Source organism: Chroicocephalus ridibundus, chromosome 6 (genome assembly GCF_963924245.1).
Source record: "Chroicocephalus ridibundus chromosome 6, bChrRid1.1, whole genome shotgun sequence".
NCBI lineage: Eukaryota > Metazoa > Chordata > Aves > Charadriiformes > Laridae > Chroicocephalus > Chroicocephalus ridibundus.
Window position 1 is genome coordinate 62,030,238 of NC_086289.1, and position 19,439 is coordinate 62,049,676.

Below are 19,439 nucleotides of genomic sequence, written 5' to 3' on the forward strand. Positions count from 1 at the left end.
AGCCAGGACAGGCAGACCTAGATTCGTTGCGACAACTCGTCCTCAGTTTCCATCACTAGCCTCGGGTCCCCTCCTCGGCCACCAGAAAAAGCAAAAAAAAACCCGCATAAAAGCAGCACTTTGCTCCCATGGCAGCATCCAGAGCCCGTGCGGTGCCTGGCTTTGCTCTGCAGCCCTCTTGTATTCACATTAATTCCTGCCAACTTGATTTGTCGGGAGCGGACACATTTGCCCATTAAATGGTAAAATCTTCTCCACCCAAGATGAACCTTTTGATCTCCCATCCTTTGTGAGCGCTGGAAGGGTTTCCGGCCAGCTGAGGGGGGATGTCGGGAAACTCCCGCGTGGTGCTGGGTTTGAACCGTCAGCTCACGTTTTCTGGGGTTTTCTCTCCCGGGAGCTCCCCGGGGCTCACGCGGGTAAACGCCTTTGTCAAAACGACAGCCGTTTTGCACGTCTGTACAGCTGCTCATTTCTCACCTGGATGCGAAGGCTCAAAGTAGCCTTTTTTCTTTTTTTCTCTCGAAATGGGCGCCTTCGATGTTTCCATTTTCAATTTTGAAAGGCTCTTTCAATTTTTCTATTTTCCAGGAAAAAAACGCAAAAAAAAAAAAATGTTCAGGGCAAGGAAAGAAAAAAATTAAATAATTGCTTTCTGGCTTGTTGCGGTTAACCCGGGCGCCGTGTGGAAGCAGCAGCGGGTCCCGACACCACAGCCCGCCTTCTCCCGACGCCACACGCCGGGCGCCGCTTACACCGGCGGCAGGGGCGGAGCTTGGGTGGGGGCGTGGCCACGGCGGCGGCTCCGCCCACCCGCGCGGCACGTCCTCTCTCCCCCGGAAGCCTCGCGAGAGTCGCCCCCGCCCTCCGGAGCGCGGGGGAGGGGGGCGGGCGCTGTTCGCGCGTGCGCGGGGCGGGTGCCGGCCGTTCGCAGGGGAGGCGCCATTTTGGGCCTGTGCGAGGCGGGCGAGTGGTGGTGGCGGCAAGCGGCGGGCCCTAGCGGCGAGCGTTGCTGTGCTGGGGGCTTCGCCTCGCCGCCAGCCCGCGGGGCCTCGGCGGGGAGGCGGGGCCGGCGGCCCGCCATGGAGAGCGAGTACTACGGCGGGGATCAGTCAGGTAACGGCGTGGGAGCGTCCCTGGCGGGAGGGACGCCGGGGCCTGTGAGGGAGTGTGGTGGGCACCGCGGGGATCGTCCTGCCCGGGCCGCCCGGCGGACGCTCCCGGGGTCCTCCGGGCTCACGGTGGTGTCGCGTAGCGACGGCGGAGTCATGCCCGGCCCCGCGGAGGGTGCGCCGGGCCGGGCCCGGGGGTGACATCGGCGGGGCCAGGCCGGATCCGCTGGCGCGATCGCAGCACAGCGGCCGCCTTACTATTAATTCGGTGTTTTGATCAGTGTATGTGTCACTGCTTGTGTGCACGTTGTGAGTAGTTCTGTGATCTCTTCGGGGGGTGTCTGTGGTGGGTTTGTTCCTGTTCCGAACATTCCCAGTAGAAATCCTCCATTTCTCTGTATTGGTGCACTGTTAGAGAGCCCGACTGTAGCACTGGCTGGTTCCCCGTTCTGTGAGTGCTCTGTTCGCTCCCTGTCTGCTGTCAGTGCCCTTTTAAACACTGGGAGATGTCGCTGAGTTTTACTTTTCTTTTCTTAACTTCGGAGCAGATGATGGTGGAGCTACTCCAGTGCAAGACGAACGAGATTCAGGTTCTGATGTTGAAGATGAAGGAAATGAGCAGCATTCTGGATCTGAGAATGGAAGTGTAGGGCACCATTCAGAGGTACTACTGAGACTTTGTCTAGATAAAGATTACTGCTCTGTTAATTGGTTATTTTTTTCTTTTTTTATTTAAAGAGACATTCTTTTAACTGACCCTTACGTACTTATTCAGTTGTTCTTCAGGGTCCTGTCTGACAAAACTTTACTTCCAGAAGGAAGTGTGTCAGATAATCTCTTGACTAATAAGCAGGATAGGTTACTTCTTACTTTTCTTCTTAATAGTTATAATAGCATTCACGGTGTTGTACTAGAAGGTGTTTAATATTGTAATACTCAATTGCCAGAAGATAAACTTTTTGGGTTGTAAGGAATAGATTACGAGGAATTTGGAATTTTACCTCAGATTCTGCACAGTAATGTAAAACCAGACATTATGGAAACATAGATTTCCTTACCAAGGAAGAAATGCTCTTCCATCTTTCCTCTCAGATGTGAGTGTTGACTCTCAGGTCTATTTTGCGCTATGTTTTCACCTTGTTCTTTGCAAAGGAGTAGGTCTCCATGTGGAACAGGAGCAGGTTAAGCTTTCTAAATGGGATCTTTTCTTCCTCTGAACAAGTTCGTGCTTCAAGAAGCTTGCATCATGAAAAGGGTGGTAATACTTTGATCCAGAGTTGTATTTGGGGGAGAGGCACTTAACTTGTGGATTGACCGTTTTGGTTGTAAAGAGATTCTGATAAAAGTGAAGGTTCCCTTTAGATTTCTGGGTCAGTTCTGTAGTTAATCTTAATTTGGGGGAATTTTTGTGGCTTGAAATAGAATTACCTCAGGCCTCACTGGGAAGGAACAGTTTAGGCCCGTGAACTCATGTCTTCTGCTAGCAAAGTTATATTTTGGAGAACTTCTTGATACTCATAAAACCTGTAATCAATGCCATTTCATTCTGTTCTGTGTATTTTGTTGCACTTTACGTAAAGATCGACGCTGGGTTTTCAGTGGTTATACATTTTAAAAATTGCTTAAAATGCATAATGTGATATACTGCAGCAGGCAGATGTGTCAAAAAGCTCAACTCTGCTGTGGTATAACTTGCAATCTTGTTCTTTTTTTTTCTCTCCACCCCTTTATTGAATTCATGCTTCCCTCGGAGTTAGAAAGCAGATGAAGATTTTTGCATAAAACGAAAGTTCTTCCCATGTACTTTAATTTGGGTGTAAAGCAGATTTGGATTCTCTTATTTTTTAAAAGGGGTTGATGTTGTCAGGGGAGTTGGAAGTAGATGATCTTTAAGGCCCTTTCCAACCCTAACCATTCTATGATATTTACAATGGAAGAAATTGTTTTGGTGCCAACCAGCAATTCTTACTGCAAATAATCAGGAGTTCGGTGTGGGAGGAAATAATGTGTTTCAGCAAGGGATAAATAACTGTCATGGGGATTTAGTACTTCTGTTTTAATGAAGAAACCAAATATGGTGATGAGTGCATGGAGAGAGTCATGTTGCTGCTACAATAATATTAAGCTTTTTCTGCTGTGTATGAAAACTTAGTCATTTGTTCTTACTCTTCTATCCTCCTGTGGGATTTTAATTTTACTGGCTGTGGCAAAGTAGTTGGAAATCTGGCCTAAAGAACAGGTAGTTGACTATTACTTACATCTTCAGCATGTCTTCTTCAGATTTAAATAACCAGAAAGCACTAGGACCTATTATGAGTGTTAACTGGTCCTCTTCATGTGTTTGCATTATTTTAAGGGCTTTGTTCTGTGATGGCTGTTGAATATTCATCTGTAGATAAAATGCTTCAGAAAGTTTGTTTAAAAAAAACAAAACAAAACCCAAAGGAAAAAAAAAAAAACCAAACTAAACCACCTTTCTGTCCGGTAGTAAATGTGAACGTTCAAGCCTCAGTGCTTTATTTGATTCAGTTCAAATCATAAACATTTGAGTATTTTGTTTTCTTTTCTTATGAAGTCTTCCATTCTTAGTTTTCCCTACATCAAATTCAAAATACAATAATGTGGAGCAGCTGTCTCTGAAAGGAGTAGCTTTCAGTGATTTATCATATTATTTACCCAAAATATTTTCTCATCCTCTTATTTCCTTTATCTTTAGGAATATGTGGGAGGAATGACACTCAAAGGTAATAAAACCTTTGAGACAGCCTGATCAGTTAAGTCTATTTAATTACTGTTTCGTCTCTAAATTAGAACGCAAATGTAAAGAACTGAAGTTTTAAACTTTCAAACTTTTTTTTCAGGTTCTTAACTTTAAAGAAAAAGGGAATCCTGAGGAATTACTTATGTAGGTCTCAGGTATGTGGGTTTTTCTTTTCCACAATTCTTTTCTGGCTTTCCTTCCCCCAATCCCACTTTATCTATAAATGTTCTCCTTGATGTCCTTACCAATTCTGCTTTAGACAAATAGAATTAGATAACACATAGTTTTAGTACAGTAATGAACATGGAATCACGTTTACAGTGTTTGTAAAAGCCAGGCTCTCATGGAAATCTTAGATTCTTACACTTTCACCAAGTCGCTGCTGTCTTCATGAATTAAGTTATGGTTTGACTGTGACTGTTAACAAATGTATACAAATATCTTACATTTCTGAAAAAAGAGAAACTTGCTGATCTGCCTATGATGGTTATGATGCCTCAGTTTAACAGTTGTCACTCATGAGATTGTAGTGGATGGGTCGATTTTGTTCAACTTCCTAAATTACCAAAGTAGTACCTCTTAAACATGGCTGCATGTTGATCCAATAAACTACTTGCTAACTGAAATTTTTATGTAGAAGGATAACACTGTAAATTTGATTTTGATGTATTCCTTATTTTATACTGTACTAAAGCCTCATGTTATAGAATTCTTTCAGTTAAAAAAAAAAGGACATCTCAATTAAAATGTTTATAGATAAAGAGGAGGAAGAAAAGAAAGCAAAGGAATTAGAGAAAAATGCAGTAGCAAGTACCTGAGACCTACTTGTTTTTGAGGATATCTGATATTGTATTTGAAGTAAATATTTGGAAAAGGAAAAACAGGAGACTCCAAAATTGCATACTTGATTTCTTTGAAAACATCTTTTTAGAGACGAACTAGTTAAAAAAAAAAAAAAAAAAAAAAAAGAGGGGTGAAGGGGAGACTATCCTACAGGGTTCAGTCATCTTACTATGAAGTTGCGTGCACTTTTAGTATCAAGCATATTCCAAAACATTCACAGATTCATTAATTGCGTTCAGAAGACCTTCTCACTGATGGCTGTGGACGGGGCCTGTCTGTTCTGGTAGGCTCTGTCTCAGCTCTGCGTTGGAAGACGCTCAGTTCTGCTCATGTGCTGAGTCTGAGGTGTTGTGTGTCATCTCTCTGCTGGGTTTACTGGCTTGACGGATATAACTGTGTGCTTTTTGGGTTATCTCCAGTTGAGCTTTCCAGCCTCAGGACTAGAGTAGTTGGTGCCTGTCTGCCTAGTCTGTGTAGGGGCACCTGTGTCATTGAAGTGGTTCTTCTGCAGGTGATTATATCGCAGTAGAGTTCAGCTGCTGTAACCACTGTCATTCTCTGGTGCAGAGCACTGTATAATCACAGTGTGAGCTAATTAGGATGCATGTCTGCTCTCACTCCCCAAACATCTTTGTTCTCAAGAGTGATTGTCAGTTTGCAGTAACATTCAATATATTGTAAAGCACTTTGGTAGTAATGCTGTGTAATTGTAATGACTTTTTACCACATATTTTGCAGAGGAGGTTCCTTGTAATTTAGTAATGTATTCTGAATAGGTAGATAAATAACCTGCAGCCACACTCCTGACCTTAGAAACATGGAAGAATCATTATGTATTCCAGTCGGGTTTTTAATTTTGTTTACTTATTCACCAAAGACTTTCTAGGCTGGCAGTCTGGAAGGTGATGAGCCTAATAGTTTAAACAGGAGTATTTGTATTGTTTTCCTTGGTTTTGTTTAGCAAAATCCCTTACTACTGCTGGCATAATTATTAGTACCTATCCAGCATTAGCCATCTGAAATCAAAAGAAGACAGACAAACAAATCAAAAATTATATGGTAGGAAAACAGGGATTAAAGAATTTCTGTTGTTGTAAACATCAATTTGAGTGTAGACCTCTACATTTCAATGACCTTAGCTGTAACACTGCTGTAAAATCTGTGTTTCCTGTTCTGCCTGCGGCTGTAGTTTTCTTTAATCTTAAATAATACAGTCAGAAAAAATACATCACACATACGTGTTGTTAGTTTATTTGGGAGATGCTGCGCGGGGGAGGGCAATGTAATTAATTTTTTTGTAAGAAAAAATGTAGTAAATAAAATCCCATAACAAGCTGAAAGCAGTTGAGTGTGCATGGTCTTCCTGAGCTGTGCATCCTCAGTTTTGTAACTCCTTGATCTTCATGTTTAATTCTTTAAAATTCCAAATTCAAGTTTTAACAGAACCATGTTTCCTTTCTGTGAGGAGAACTGAGAAATGCTGAGGAACGCCATCGGCATGATTCAGAAGACTAGCATCACTGTAGAGACAGGGACCAGCAGTAGAGAGAAAACTACTCACTCTGATTACCACAGCAGCTCTTTTTTAGTTAGCATTAAGTAATATGGAAATAACAAAGTAGTATTTGAGGTGCGTGTTTTAAAATTATCTAGTCCTAATTTTTTTCCATTGTGCAGTAACTTTCTGTTAGTGATTCTGCAGTAATTTAGAAATGAGTATTTTATCAAGTGCTAGCCAAGGGAATTAATGTATAAGGTCCAAAATCTTAAAAAGCAGTGTTATTTACCATCTAGTATAATTCTGGAGGGAGTAGTTCCTAAAAGCAATTAAAATTAATTTTATTTAAAATTCCTTCTTAATAATGCATTCTAAATATTAATAGTATTGTTTGTTGTAGGTATTGGATAGATAGACCTGCATTATTTTTTATGGCTCTGAATGTGGGAGTAGAATGACTGTAGAATATAAAAATAGCTAGAAAGTTTGTCTTTCCAAGGAAATTAAATTGCTGACAAAAAAAAAAAGATATGGAAGCTCCAGGATATATAGGTCTTAAAGTATCTCCTAGGATAATAAATACTCAGTTTGCAAATATGCTAGTGGAGGGAGTCTATAGCTGAGACAAAATGACCCTTGAGGAAAGCCTGGCTGAAGAGTTGAGTATGTAGAAAAGAAGCTTCTTTTCAGTTGAAAACGGGATTATGTGACAGTGACTGAGAGGTGTACTGAGTTAATGAAATGAGTGTTCAAGAGTCTCATTTTGTTTTCTCGGCAAATGCAATTGAGATTTTTCTTTCCAACTAGAAATTTGATGTTGTAGGAGAGATAAAACAAGATGTTGTCAGTAATGATATTGGCAGGTGGCTTGTGAAAGGTTTTTCCAAAAATGGAAGTGAGTATTTTTTGCCATGTAGAAAAAGATATATAAAGGATTGTGTTTCAATTCTAAAGCTTTAAGGAGATTGCTGTATTTGCGTGTAGGTTATCTTAGGTGTCTGGGTAGGCATGGGAGCTATCAGCTTAAGGGAGAGAAGCAATGAATCTGTTCTTAGTGTCTTACACACTGAAACATAAAACTTGTTAACAATAATACTCTGAAAGCTCTGACTAAAACTTTGTTCCTGTTTTTTGGTAGGCTTTTGGTCTTGATGTGTTCTTAAATGTTTCCCTGGCAAAGCAGGAAAGGGCACGAGCTCTTTTGAGCTTCACTTGGAAAGTAATGCAAGTACAGTTTCAGTAAAATGTATTTCATACAAAAAAACATTGCTCTGAGATCTCAAGAAAAAGAAAGCTACAAGTGTGAGATACTGTTTCTTGCCTTACTACTGGGGATTTGGACTAAACCCTTTGAAGACCTGACTTTTTTTTTAAAAAAAAAAAAAGCACTAAGCATTTACCCTTGAGGAAATGGACCCTTCTTAGACATGTTTGAGTGATTTTTAAATTCTGTTACCATTTCCAAAATATGATTGACCTGCAGGCTGGACCGACTTCCATTGATCTCTTAATATCTTTCTTGATCTGAAGTATTTGATAGTCCGTTAATGCAAATTGTCTAATAATTATTTCTGTATAGAGAGTATTTCAGTTTGCAGTACCTTGGGTAATCAAATTGGAGGAAGGACAAGCAAAAATTCAGAACGTTTTTGTTTACTTTTTAAGGGTTTTTTTGGTTAGTCGCCTGAGATTGTTTTTCTCTTTCAGAATGAACACAGTGATGGAGAAGATGATGGGCAAATGGGAGAGTCTCATATGACAGACTCTGAAAATGAAGATATCCCAAGGCAGAAGGACAGTGACTCAGAAAATGAGGAGCCTCCAAATCACAATGTAAGTGATTCAGACAATGAAGCAGCTCATGGAGGGAAAGACAGTGATTCTGATACTGAGGACCATCCAAATCGGCATTTAAGTGACTCTGAAAATGAAGATGCCTTAAATCATCGAGCAAGTGACTCTGAAAATGGAGAACCCCACAGGGATCACAGTAGTGATTTTGAAAATGAGGAATCACACAAGCAGCCGGCCAGCGACTCGGAGAGTGAGGAGCTCCACAAGCAGCCAGCCAGCGACTCGGAGAGTGAGGAACTCCGCAAGCAGCCGGCCAGTGACTCGGAAAGCGAGGATGTTACCAGACACAAACAAGAAATAGAGTCCGAGGACAGTGATGGCGAGGACAGGAAGGAGGAAGTGCAGAATGATTCTCATCATTCAGATAATGAACATGTAAGGGAAGGATTCCAGGGCTCTGACAGTGAAGAGGAAGCTCCTAAGAGACGAAAAATAGCAGACAGTGATGAAGAAGAGAAAGAGGAGGAGAAGACAGTGAAAAGGAAAACAGCTATCCTGTCCGACAGTGAGGATGACAGTGAGAAAACACGTAAGGAACTATAGTGTGAAAATAAAAATGTGATGTTACAAGCAGTAGCGTTAGAGTTAAATCACTGTTTTTATGTGAAGAAAGCATCTAAGATAAATACGAAACCATAAAGCAAATTTGGTTTTAGAGGACAACTGCGTTTTGGAAGCTATTGTTCTAACTGCATTTCCGTGTGAATCTAATACTTCCGAGTAATAAGTAGGTCTAACAGAAGTAAAAGAGAAGATTGCAGTGATCTTGCTTTATACTGGCATCTGTTGTCATGTTGGTTATTCCTGTTAGTCGTTTCTGTACTTTGTTGTTATTTCTCCAGTCATTTTTTCCTGGTTTTTTTTTTTTTTTTTCACATACTGGGGGTGAGATTCAGTTTTGAAATTACAAGTTTTTACGGATAGATGTGATATATGGAAACTTCAGGTACTGATTGGATAAAATAGAATTTAGAATTGATTTTTTTTTTTTAAGAAATGGCAATGATTTTGTGTAGGAAGGCTAGTCTGCTTCCCTCTTGTCAAAATCAAATTTGAGAGAATAGTTTTTTGAGAGTACCAGTTGTCACCTCTGTTACTAGGATATGTAGTAATGCTCCTTTCTCTTTGCAGCTGCAAAAAAGGTACGAATTCTTTCGGATGTCGAAGAATCGGATAGTGATGCTGCTTCAGAGAAGTCTGACAAAAGGAAGAAAAATATTGTATCAGATAGTGAGGAAGAAGAAGAAGAAAGAAAAGAGAATGCTGGGAAGAAAAAAGAAGAGAAAGATCTGTTTGGCAGTGACAGTGAATCTGGAAATGAACAAGAGTAAGTGCTTCTGGGAATGTGAATTCCTTCAGGGTTGCAGATAGTGAGACTGATCGTGAACGGAAAATGGATGAATCCCAGCCAGAGAACGATTGTCCACCTTCAGTGGTGGTGTGAAGAGGAAGGTTGGTAGTAGGAGGCAGAATGAAAGGTGGATCTCCACACGGTCATTGGAACTTTTGCAGAAAGTGCACTTCTCACTGTTCCAGTCTAAATAGATAAATGTTACTGTTGCCTTCACAGGAACCTGATTGCAGATATATTTGGAGAATCTGGTGATGAAGAAGAGGAGGAATTTACAGTAAGTGTTCTTGTGGATGTCTCTTGTTTACTTGCTAGATCTGATCTTCATGGGGAGGTACTCCAGAATGACTCTGGGTTGGAACTCATTCAAGGATATGCTGTAGCTGGAGGGAAGCTTTGTGTTTGCTGGGCTCTCTGACGTAGTTGTTGGATTAAATAATATGTACAGCTCTTCTGTTGGCAGAGTTACTGGTGTGAAAGTCACAAGTGGAATTAGGAAGCCTTTGTTCCTCTTTCTTCTAGATCCTCTGCAGATTTACCTAAAGCTTTTCAAGTGTCAGGTGCCTGAGTAGATGGTTAATCTTAGTCCATGCACTGATTTCCACTGTCTTTACCCATCAGGGTTTTAACCAGGAAGATTTGGAGGAAGAGAAGGGTGATGCGGACATGAAGGAGACAGCAGATGAATCGGACTCTGATGATAATATCAAAAGAGGGAAGCAGTAAGTCCATATGTTACGTACTCCTTTGGCAATAGCAAATGGAAGATTTTAGTGAAAGGGCTCCTCCAGAGACTGCATAGACTTCTTGGTTTAGAAAGGCATAGGACTGTGTTTCTTCAGAAATTTTGTTCTCATAAACTGCGACAGAAGGTCCTCTCAGCTTTTAGAGTTCAGTCACTTGTCAGTCTGTATCAGATTACTTATGCTGCTTCAAAGAACAGTATTTCATCAAAACCTGAGGGAAACTGATGTCTAAGCAAACAAACATCTAACTCTGCTTTTAGCAGTTCAGGATTGGAGTCACAGGTGTGTTTCTCTGCTGGTGACTTTCCATCAGGATGTTTCATCTTTCCTTTCTGTCCACTCCTGTAGCGTCAGAGCAGTGTTACTGCAGGTACAGGCAAGCTAAATCCTTGCCAGCATCAGTGACAGCTTTAGCACATTTTAAACTCTGGATATTATGTGTGTGCATGTTGTTAGGTGATTCTGCAAGATCTTGTAGATTTCAGAGGGCATCTCAGAGACACCGAAGCCCTTTGCTAATTTCCTGGTTTGTATATCAAGGGTAACTAATTATTTTAGAGGGACATTGAGACATAATGCTTGTGGATTTATTGGAGAATTTTTGAAAGGTTATGCTACAGAAATACAAAATTATTTCCTACAAAGACAGTAAGCTCGACCCTGTTTTGACCTTCAGCAAACTCTCTTCTTGCATTTCAGCATGGACTTCATGTCAGATTTTGACATGATGCTGCAACGAAAGAAGAGTATGAGTGGCAAGCGTAGACGAAACCGTGATGGTGGAACTTTCATTAGTGATGCAGATGATGTGGTCAGTGCTATGATTGTGAAGATGAACGAAGCTGCTGAGGTGAGTTTTCCGGGGTCCACAGCCTAGTTCCATTCCATGGGAGAATCTTGTGATCAGCAAAATACAGAAATCTGACTGGTACTCAGGAGGAGTAATCTGTACACTATGAAAAGTGTACACTGGAGAAGAGGAGGCTCTGGGGAGACCTTATAGCAGACTTCCAGTACCTAAAGGGGGCCTACGGGAAAGATGGGGAGGGACTCTATCAGGGAGTAGAGCAATAGGACGAGAAGAAATGGTTTTAAGCTGAAAGAGGGGAGATTTAGATTGGATGTGAGGAAGAAACTCTTTGCTGTGCGGGTGGTGGGCCTGTGGCCCAGGTTGCCCAGAGCAGCTGTGGCTGCCCCATCCCTGGAGGTGTTCAAGGCCAGGTTGGACGGGGCTTGGAGCAGCCTGGGCTGGTGGGAGGTGTCCCTACCCAGGGCAGGGGGGTGGGACTGGGTGGTCTCTAAAGTCCCTTCCAACCCAAACCATTCTAAGATTCTATGATTCTAAAAGCTTCCAGTATCCAAATTACTGATTAAATGTTATTTTGCTATTCTGAATTAAAAATATTTCTTCCATTAAAATTTGGAGAAAATATTTATTCATTTTAAAGATTAAAATTAGTTGACTTGGTAAACCTTGATGAGCTGAGATCAGCTGCCCTGTAAAAAAGGGCTAAATATGTGTTCTATAATATATGTAAAGAAGTATGTGAAACACTGAAAGGGACTATGTTTTAATTTCATCATATAACTACTAGCATATGTGTTTGTTCCTGAGAAGAACCCTTTTCTAAAGTGTTTGAATGCCAATACTTCGGTGTAGGTTATGGTAGAGCAACAGAATTATGAGAAGTTCTGCCTGTGAAGTTCTGTCTTGAGACTTTCCTGTTTTTTGAGATGATTGCCAAATGTTTCAAATGAAGCCATAAAGTTTGAAATACTGGAGAGAAGGAAGAGCTGAGCTCTGGTACTGCAGTGGCTTCAGTTCTCTAGCATGTGCGTGTCAAACCATTCTGGGGCATGAAGAGGGGCAGAGGGGCATTTAGAGAATCTCCTCCCTTGCAGTGAAAAATAAAGCATTGTGCAGAAAGAGCCCTCAGTGGATTAAGACAAGTGGAAAGGAATTACCACAGCCGTGGCATTATGGCTGTGGATGATAGTGCCTTTGAAACCCAGACTTTGTTTTAGTACATGATGCACATTTACATGCTCTTACGTTACTTCATCCTAAAGCTCAAGGTTATCCCGTTACATTCTTAGCTGAAATTAATAGGCGTATTCTCATTTTTTGTTGTTTTGGTGAGCTATTTTTCTGTTGTTTGGGTGAGATTTTACTAACAAAGTTTCTAGGTTAGCTATGAAGTAGAAAAACATGTTATTTTGGGGGGAATCTCCTAATATGATGCTTTTAAGGAAAACGTTGACTAACGTGGGGGAACCCTCTTTTAAGGGAATTCGTCAGGTTGATGAACAGGTTGCCAGAGAGGTGGTAGATGCCTGATCCATTCAAGGCCAGGTTGGACAGGGCTCTGATCTAGTTGAAGATGTCCCTGCTCATTGCAGGGGGGTTGGACTAGATGGACTTTAAAGGTCCCTTCCAACCTATTCTATGACCATATAATGTGTTTTGGGGCTGTAAGAAGATGGAGCAGGGTACAAAGTTAGGGTAATCCTGCCAAAGTTGCCCTTCTTGTTTAATAGACTTTTTCCTGTAAGTGTCGTAAGGGATGAGAGTTGCTGATTTCTTTTGATTAACTTGCACTTTTTCAACTCCCCACAGGAGGATCGACAGCTGAATACACAAAAGAAACCAGCATTAAAGAAATTAACTTTGCTACCAACTGTAGTTATGCATCTTAAAAAGTGAGTTGTCATTCTCCCAGTTAATTATGATCTTGGGCAATATTAAGAATTTGGTAGATTTTATAGGGTGACATTACAGTGGTGCTGAGTATGCAGGGAAACACTTTTATTTCTTCCAAGTAAATGCTAGAGCTATGTGGCCCCAAAAACCTAAAATTCTACCCAATTCTACCTGTTAATTTACATGAAACAAATTCAAACGCATTATTGTGCTAAAGGAACATCACACTTTAAGATTTTGATGTATTATATAATTTTGTGGCTTCTCTTTACTTTAAACTTTCTAGGCAGGACCTCAAAGAAACTTTCATCGATAGCGGTGTTATGTCTGCCATCAAAGAGTGGCTTTCTCCTCTTCCAGACCGAAGTCTGCCAGCACTAAAGATACGAGAGGAGCTTCTGAAGATCCTGCAAGAGGTTTGAAACTGATACTTAACCACGTTTGATTTGTGTTTTCTCCATGGTTTTAGCAGCACATGCTTTAGGGAAATGTTTGGTGATAAAAGTACTGTAGGCTGCTACCAATGGATCATGCAGTGAAATACAGAAGGAAGCAAACTGCAAAATGGATGTGTTTGTTTTAAAGGCGGTGTTGTTTTAATGAGTCTTTCTTATGTTATTGATGTGCTGTTTAGCTGAACAAAATTTGGCTAGGGAACTTCAGGCACTCAATTGTTGTTATAAAAATTTTGCCCATGTTCTTGACAAAGTGAATAGCTTTGCTAAGAGCGCGCCAGAAGACGTTTCTGAGAGTCTCAGGTGAACTACGCACATGAAGTTCTCTACCCTCTCTTAGGGAGTTATGTGCTATGTCATTTCTAGATTCTTGATAATTTGAAGCTGTTTAGTCACTGTCTCTTGTTCTCAGTGGCTCATACACTGTGATTGATCACTTTGTCTTTGCTGCATTCATAAAATAAGCGTGGCATAGTCCTGATAGTGAAGTAGAAGTGCAGTTTTTCTTGCAGCACTGCTATCTGGCTTTATTTGATTGAAGCTCTAGACGTATTTCTTGGTGAGAATTTGCAAGAGGCCTGCCTGAATTTAGATTATTTGGCCTCGCCTGCCTGTTGATATGCAAAGTGTGCAGTTCCCTGTTGGACGAGCTGTTTGTTGGTTTAGTGCAGAGTCACTTGCTGTTTATCCCTGGGTTTTGCTCTCTGGTGGTCCTGTCTTTTTTCTGGACTATTGAAGTGTGCAGTGCACCAGGAAGCTCGTCATGCTCAGTGTAGACTTTTAATGTTTGTAGCTAAGCTGATTACTTACGTGGCATTCAAGTTTTTATCTTTATAAAGGGAATGTTTTGAAGGCAGTAACTTGGTTCTTGGGTAATATAAGCAAAAGAGCATTTGCTTATATTATTATTTGCAAGTTTCTAGTTTTTGATGCTTGATACTTTAGCCAGTTCCTAGTGGGACAATGAAAAATACAAATTTTTTTCAAGCTTATTGTGAAGGTGTGTTTTTGTCTTCTTGCAAAGTTAACACCATTAACGTTCAGACGCCATTTCTTGCTATTTTGACTTTTCCTTTATCCCGCAGCTGCCCAGTGTGAGCCAAGAGACCCTGAAGCACAGTGGCATTGGACGAGCTGTGATGTACCTCTACAAGCACCCCAAAGAGTCGAGACCTAACAAGGATATGGCAGGGAAGCTAATCAGTATGTAAACTGGCCTTTGCCTTATGTCAGTGAGATTTCACTGAAAATTTAATTTGCATCAGTCTTTCTGTTGGGTGTTTTTTGCTATTGTCTGTAGTAGAATTAATTCTGCAAAGCAAGAATCTCACTGACCTGTTTCTTCACTTCGTAGTGCTCTTAACAATTGCTGTTACATTAACTTCTGCATGCATGTTTTCTTGTTTCTTCCATTCTTGTTCTAAACCAGAGGATGGCATTTATTTTGCCCAGATTCTTTCTTGTCTAGTTTCCCAGGCCTCATGTATATGCTACAAAGTCAGGAAGGTGCTACCAGAGGACTGTTCCATGTACTTTAGAGAGATCTTGGATGACCGAAAGTTTACTTCTTAGACAGCTGTAGTCTTATGTGTAGTGCATTCCATCCTTAATGACTGCAAACTGATTATAAACTTGTTTGGTTCTTTAGGAACTATTTTGCATATTTCTAAAATATAGTATGCAGGAGTTCTGAGACTAAGTGTTCTAAGACCTGAGAGCGATTCTGAAAGAGCAGGCAACAGCACTAAAGAGACTTTCTGAATGAAAACTCTTTCTTGCTATCCATAAGGCTGGATTTTGCTGAAATATTAAGAGCTCAACAATAATTTGTTGTGTTGAAAGGAAGCATAAGTACTTGCCATAAACTTTGAAAGCTGTATTTGGTCACCAGAATGGTTTGGAGATGAACTTCAGAGGCCTAGTGTTCCATTAACCAATATTTATTTATTTATTTTTAATAGATGAATGGTCTCGACCCATCTTTGGCCTTACCTCAAACTACAAAGGTATGACAAGAGAAGAGAGGGAACAGAGAGATTTGGAACAGATGCCTCAACGAAGGAGATTAAGCAGGTAGGAGTAGCAGGCAAAAGCATGAAATCCTTCTGTCTTTCTAAGACTCCAGCAAGGAAAAACAAAGTGGTGTGTAAATATTAAGGGCAATAAAAGGTTACTAAGTTATGACCTCTGTCTTCCCTTTTGCCACACTTGACTGTCTTTTAAAAGTACAGTCTTTCTCTGCGCCTATAAAATTTTATTTTTCTTGCAGCTCTGGTGGTCAGACTCCCCGCAGGGACCTGGAGAAAGTGTTAACTGGAGAGGAAAAGTAGGTTGGATTTCTTTTTTTTTAAATTTTTATTAGAGAAAAGTATTTTAGTGGTACTAACAATATTGCAGGGGTTTTGGAGATTTTAGAGGCAACGGTTATGCAGTGTGTTTCAGAAGCAGAACATGCTATATTGCTTGTACTTCTTTCTGTATAAGATTTATCTCTTAACAATTGTATCTTTTTTTCTGCAGGGCTCTTAGACCTGGAGACCCTGGGTTCTGTGCCCGTGCGAGGGTGCCAATGCCCTCCAACAAGGACTATGTGGTCAGGCCCAAGTGGAATGTGGAGATGGAGTCCTCCAGGGTAAGCACGGTGGCGTGGGGATGGCTTAGTGACTCTGCCTTAAGCCTGGGAATCTGTCACCTTACTGCTGTCATTACTGTACAATATGGTGGTTCTTCTAAGTGTCTCTTCTAATTTGAGTAGACATTAAGTTCTGTTGTTGAGTGGGCTGTTTTGAGCTCATCAAATACTTTAATTCAGGTATTGTTTCTTTTACCAAAAAGAGATTTTTATGTTAACTCTATTCTAGAGTTTCTCTCTAGGGTAAGAATCTGATTACAGGCCTCTTATGTTAGAGCATTTAGAACTAAAGCTCTGCGATACAATATGTCACTGCTATTTTTACACCTCTCCCAGTTTTTGTATCATGTTCTTCTGATAATATTCCAGTTTTGGAAAACGTCAAGGTTTTGGTAAACATTAACAGTTTCAGTAGAGGCCTCTGCCTTGCTTTATTTGGTTCATCTGTCTACCTTGTACAGTTTACTTAAAAGCAGAGTACATGGTAGAACACATGTAAATGGAAGTAGTAATAATTACTGTGCTTTCTGCTGTTATCTCTCCTTCTGTGCATTAATTGAGATATTGTTTCTAGCCCGGGACTATTAAGAGAGGTATTAGTCGCTTGGAAAAACACAAGAGACGGTTTGCTGAACAGAAACGACTCAGCAAAGTGCATCGGGCCATCAAGTTCAGCATTGAAGGCAACAGGATGCCCCTGTAGCCATGACATTCTACCTTCCCCAAGTTTGAGAGGTATCCCTCGAGGGAGGTGTGAACAGTGCATGTGCTTCAGCTGTCGGCAGTTTGCACAAACAGGAAAGGAGTGTGTACACCCTAACTTAAACTTGGAAAACCCTCCTCGTATTCTCTGATGTCTGTACTGTGACCTAAAAGGGAACGTGTACAGGAGAAAATAGGCTGTAGCACATAACATCTGCCATGATACCTGCCTCGACAGCTTCAGGGTACCCAAATGACAGGTATTAAATGAAAGTACCTGTACTCAAAAACAGCTTTGCACCACCTATGGTTTTGAATGCTGTTCCAGCATACTGGGGTTCTCCAGATTAACCTGAACTGACACGCAGGAGTTCTCAGCCCTTAGTGCAGGACCTCATGTCACTGTATGCTGACCTCTGTGGCTGATGTTTTACTGGTACAAAGTAAGGTATTTTTCACACCTACATTTTCAAGAAGTTGAGTGATGTGAGACTTAACGGGGGGATTGACAGGAGGCAGAGAATGAGACCTCTGCAGACCAGGGACAGAAGGATCCCCGGCTGTGAATGCAGGGTGGAGGGAGATCAATCAGACATGCATCAGCGTGGGAAATGTTTTCACAATTTCTGGCCTGTATTTCAGTTCCACGAGCAGGGCTGCCACAAATGAACAGTGACAGGAAGAGGCTAGCACAAATGGTAGATAACTCTTTAGTTTAAGCTTCATATTTATTTGTTAAAAAAAAAATATTTTTTTAAAAATCACTGTGAAATTCCAGATATAATTTCAATGACTAGTGAATAGTTTTATGAATAAAGTTCATTTAAAATCAGTGTGACAGGAGCACCTTCCTCAGTGATGGGAACAAGAGGTTCGGTTTCTGAAAGATGTTTTTTTGTCAGATATTAAGTAGCATGTTCTGGAGATCCCTGTTTCTCCCAGACTTTAAAGGCATGAAGTTTCCATCATTTATTGTTTCTGTGGTCTGCTTAGGGGAAATTGCTATCTGGGAAGCAATGGCTATGGATTGGAAGGTCCTTGCTATTTGTCTTCAGTGGCGTTTCTTTACAGTATCACTGTATTTTATCTGTGCAAAATAACTGTCGTGTCATCTCAGTTTTTAATTTGCAGTTAAAATACAGAGATGAAATGCAGTACATCCTCTAATAACTTGTATGGTCAGCCTGTGCATTTCTTTTGCTGCCCCCTCACCCCTCCTGTCTCTTGCTTTGTAAGTACTAATGGGTGACCTTTAAAATAAATAGCAGTTTGGAATTGATCTGTCAACTCAATCCACCTCAATTACTGTGTATTTGTATCCAAAACTCTTCCCCCAGAGGAAGCCTGTACGTGTGACGCCATAGCGCAGGATATTTCTGACACTAAACTCCAGCCAATATAGAAACAAAACTATTCCAGACTGTATAGTCAGCCAGCACGTCAACAGCTAACACTGTCATTAACCCTTGTAAGGTGAAAGCTTTCCTGTGTGGTGGTTGTGAGCACGACTACCTCCACATATGCGATGCTGATACTGGGGGAACCATTTTATCCGCTTTGTGGGGAGACAACGTGCGCACGCACACACGCACGCGCGCACACACACAAAATGAGCTGGAACCAGTGGCTTCATCACCTCCCTCTTGCAGATTTAACCTTGCATGCATTGCTTTTCTTGAACCTCTGGGACGTCTGCTTTTTTTCGGTGGTAATTATTAGTTTTATTTTTTAAGTTCCAGGGGACCTCTAAGAAAGGGGTGAGTCGACTGGACAAACAGATGCGGAAATTCACAGATATCAGGAAAAAAAGCAGATCGGCCCATGCAGTGAAAATCAGCATTGAGGGCAATAAGATGCCATTGTGACCCTTCACAGAATACCCCATGAGCTCTGCTGTAAGACAATACACCCATAGACTCTTTGGAGACATCTAAATTTTTTAACAACTTGTTTGGGTTTTTTTAGTGAATCTTTAAATTGTTGGTTCAGGTGCTGGTATAAGATGTTGTCTGAGGACTGTGAATATGGGGACTTCTTTCTCCTGATTGTATTTAAACTTGCTCATTTGTGTCCTTTGTACAGATCACTTATTTGTTGTATTGCAACACTTTAGACAATAAAACATCTTCTGTTTTTTCAGGGGGCTGTCTGTTGATTGCTTAAAAGAATGTGTGTGCTGACCGCCTGGTACGTGGAAAAGCTGCTAATTGTTAATTTTCTGTTTACAATTGTCCATTTCCTCTTTATTCAGTGCTTTTTTATATTAATCAGTTGTTCTGTCTTTGGGGATCTACATATATTGGTTTTCGTAAGAAATACTGACCATCTTCCACTGGAAGGATTTTTCATGAAAGCCTGGTAGAAAGTTCAAGAGAAGACCAGCAGACTGACCTCGACAATTCCAACAGCTCCCAGCTGAAATGGTTGACGTGAGACAGACAGCAGCGTTTCACTTCTATTGATCCTCTGTGCGAACAGCAAAGCCTTCAAAGGCGACTGCTATTGGCGAGCAAAGGGCTGCGGCGGATGGGCTAGAACAGAGCATTTCTAAAGCCAGCCAGCCTTTGGGCTGGAGGTCAGTGAGCCAGCTCAGGAAGACCCAGTAGCAGATCGCTGGGCACTTCCTTTTCGGGTGCTCTGTGCAGCACCAGATTGGCTGAGTGCAGCCTTTGCTGCAGGGCCCATACTGCGGTGACTGACTTTGTACGGTTGAAAGCCATGTCTTTTTTTTTCTTACGTTTTGCCTTTGGTATTTGGGTAGCTCAAACGGATAACTGTCAGTAA

General features: G+C 41.2%; 1 protein-coding gene across 6 annotated transcripts; it reads left to right on the forward strand.

Moving 5' to 3' along the window:
* The first annotated feature begins 889 nt into the window (after positions 1-889).
* On the forward strand, positions 890-18,794 carry IWS1 (interacts with SUPT6H, CTD assembly factor 1). Of its 6 annotated transcripts, none has more exons than XM_063337896.1 (15): positions 890-1,116; positions 1,661-1,776; positions 7,922-8,597; positions 9,200-9,395; positions 9,639-9,696; positions 10,041-10,141; positions 10,865-11,015; positions 12,783-12,865; positions 13,153-13,282; positions 14,407-14,524; positions 15,283-15,394; positions 15,591-15,647; positions 15,842-15,953; positions 16,528-16,688; positions 18,389-18,527. In XM_063337896.1, exons 1-14 carry the CDS (start codon positions 1,083-1,085, stop codon positions 16,654-16,656), a joined length of 2,073 nt encoding a protein of 690 aa, XP_063193966.1. In that variant the 5' UTR covers positions 890-1,082; the 3' UTR covers positions 16,657-16,688; positions 18,389-18,527. The 6 variants fall into 6 exon arrangements, with proteins under 6 accessions (XP_063193966.1, XP_063193965.1, XP_063193964.1 ...); XM_063337897.1 differs by lacking the exon at positions 16,528-16,688 and adding an exon at positions 3,974-4,028 and having other exon boundaries at positions 1,100-1,116; positions 18,389-18,794; XM_063337898.1 differs by lacking the exons at positions 890-1,116; positions 16,528-16,688 and adding exons at positions 3,829-3,885; positions 3,974-4,028 and having other exon boundaries at positions 18,389-18,794.
* The last annotated feature ends 645 nt before the right edge of the window (positions 18,795-19,439 follow it).

Coding starts and splice junctions, on each gene's coding strand:
- IWS1 (XM_063337894.1), top strand. CDS start 1,083: ATGGAGAGCGAGTACTACGGCGGGGATCAGTCAG. Junction 8,598..9,199: donor GGATGACAGTGAGAAAACAC/GTAAGGAACTAT, acceptor TTCTCTTTGCAG/CTGCAAAAAAGGTACGAATT. Junction 15,395..15,590: donor CAACGAAGGAGATTAAGCAG/GTAGGAGTAGCA, acceptor TTTTTCTTGCAG/CTCTGGTGGTCAGACTCCCC.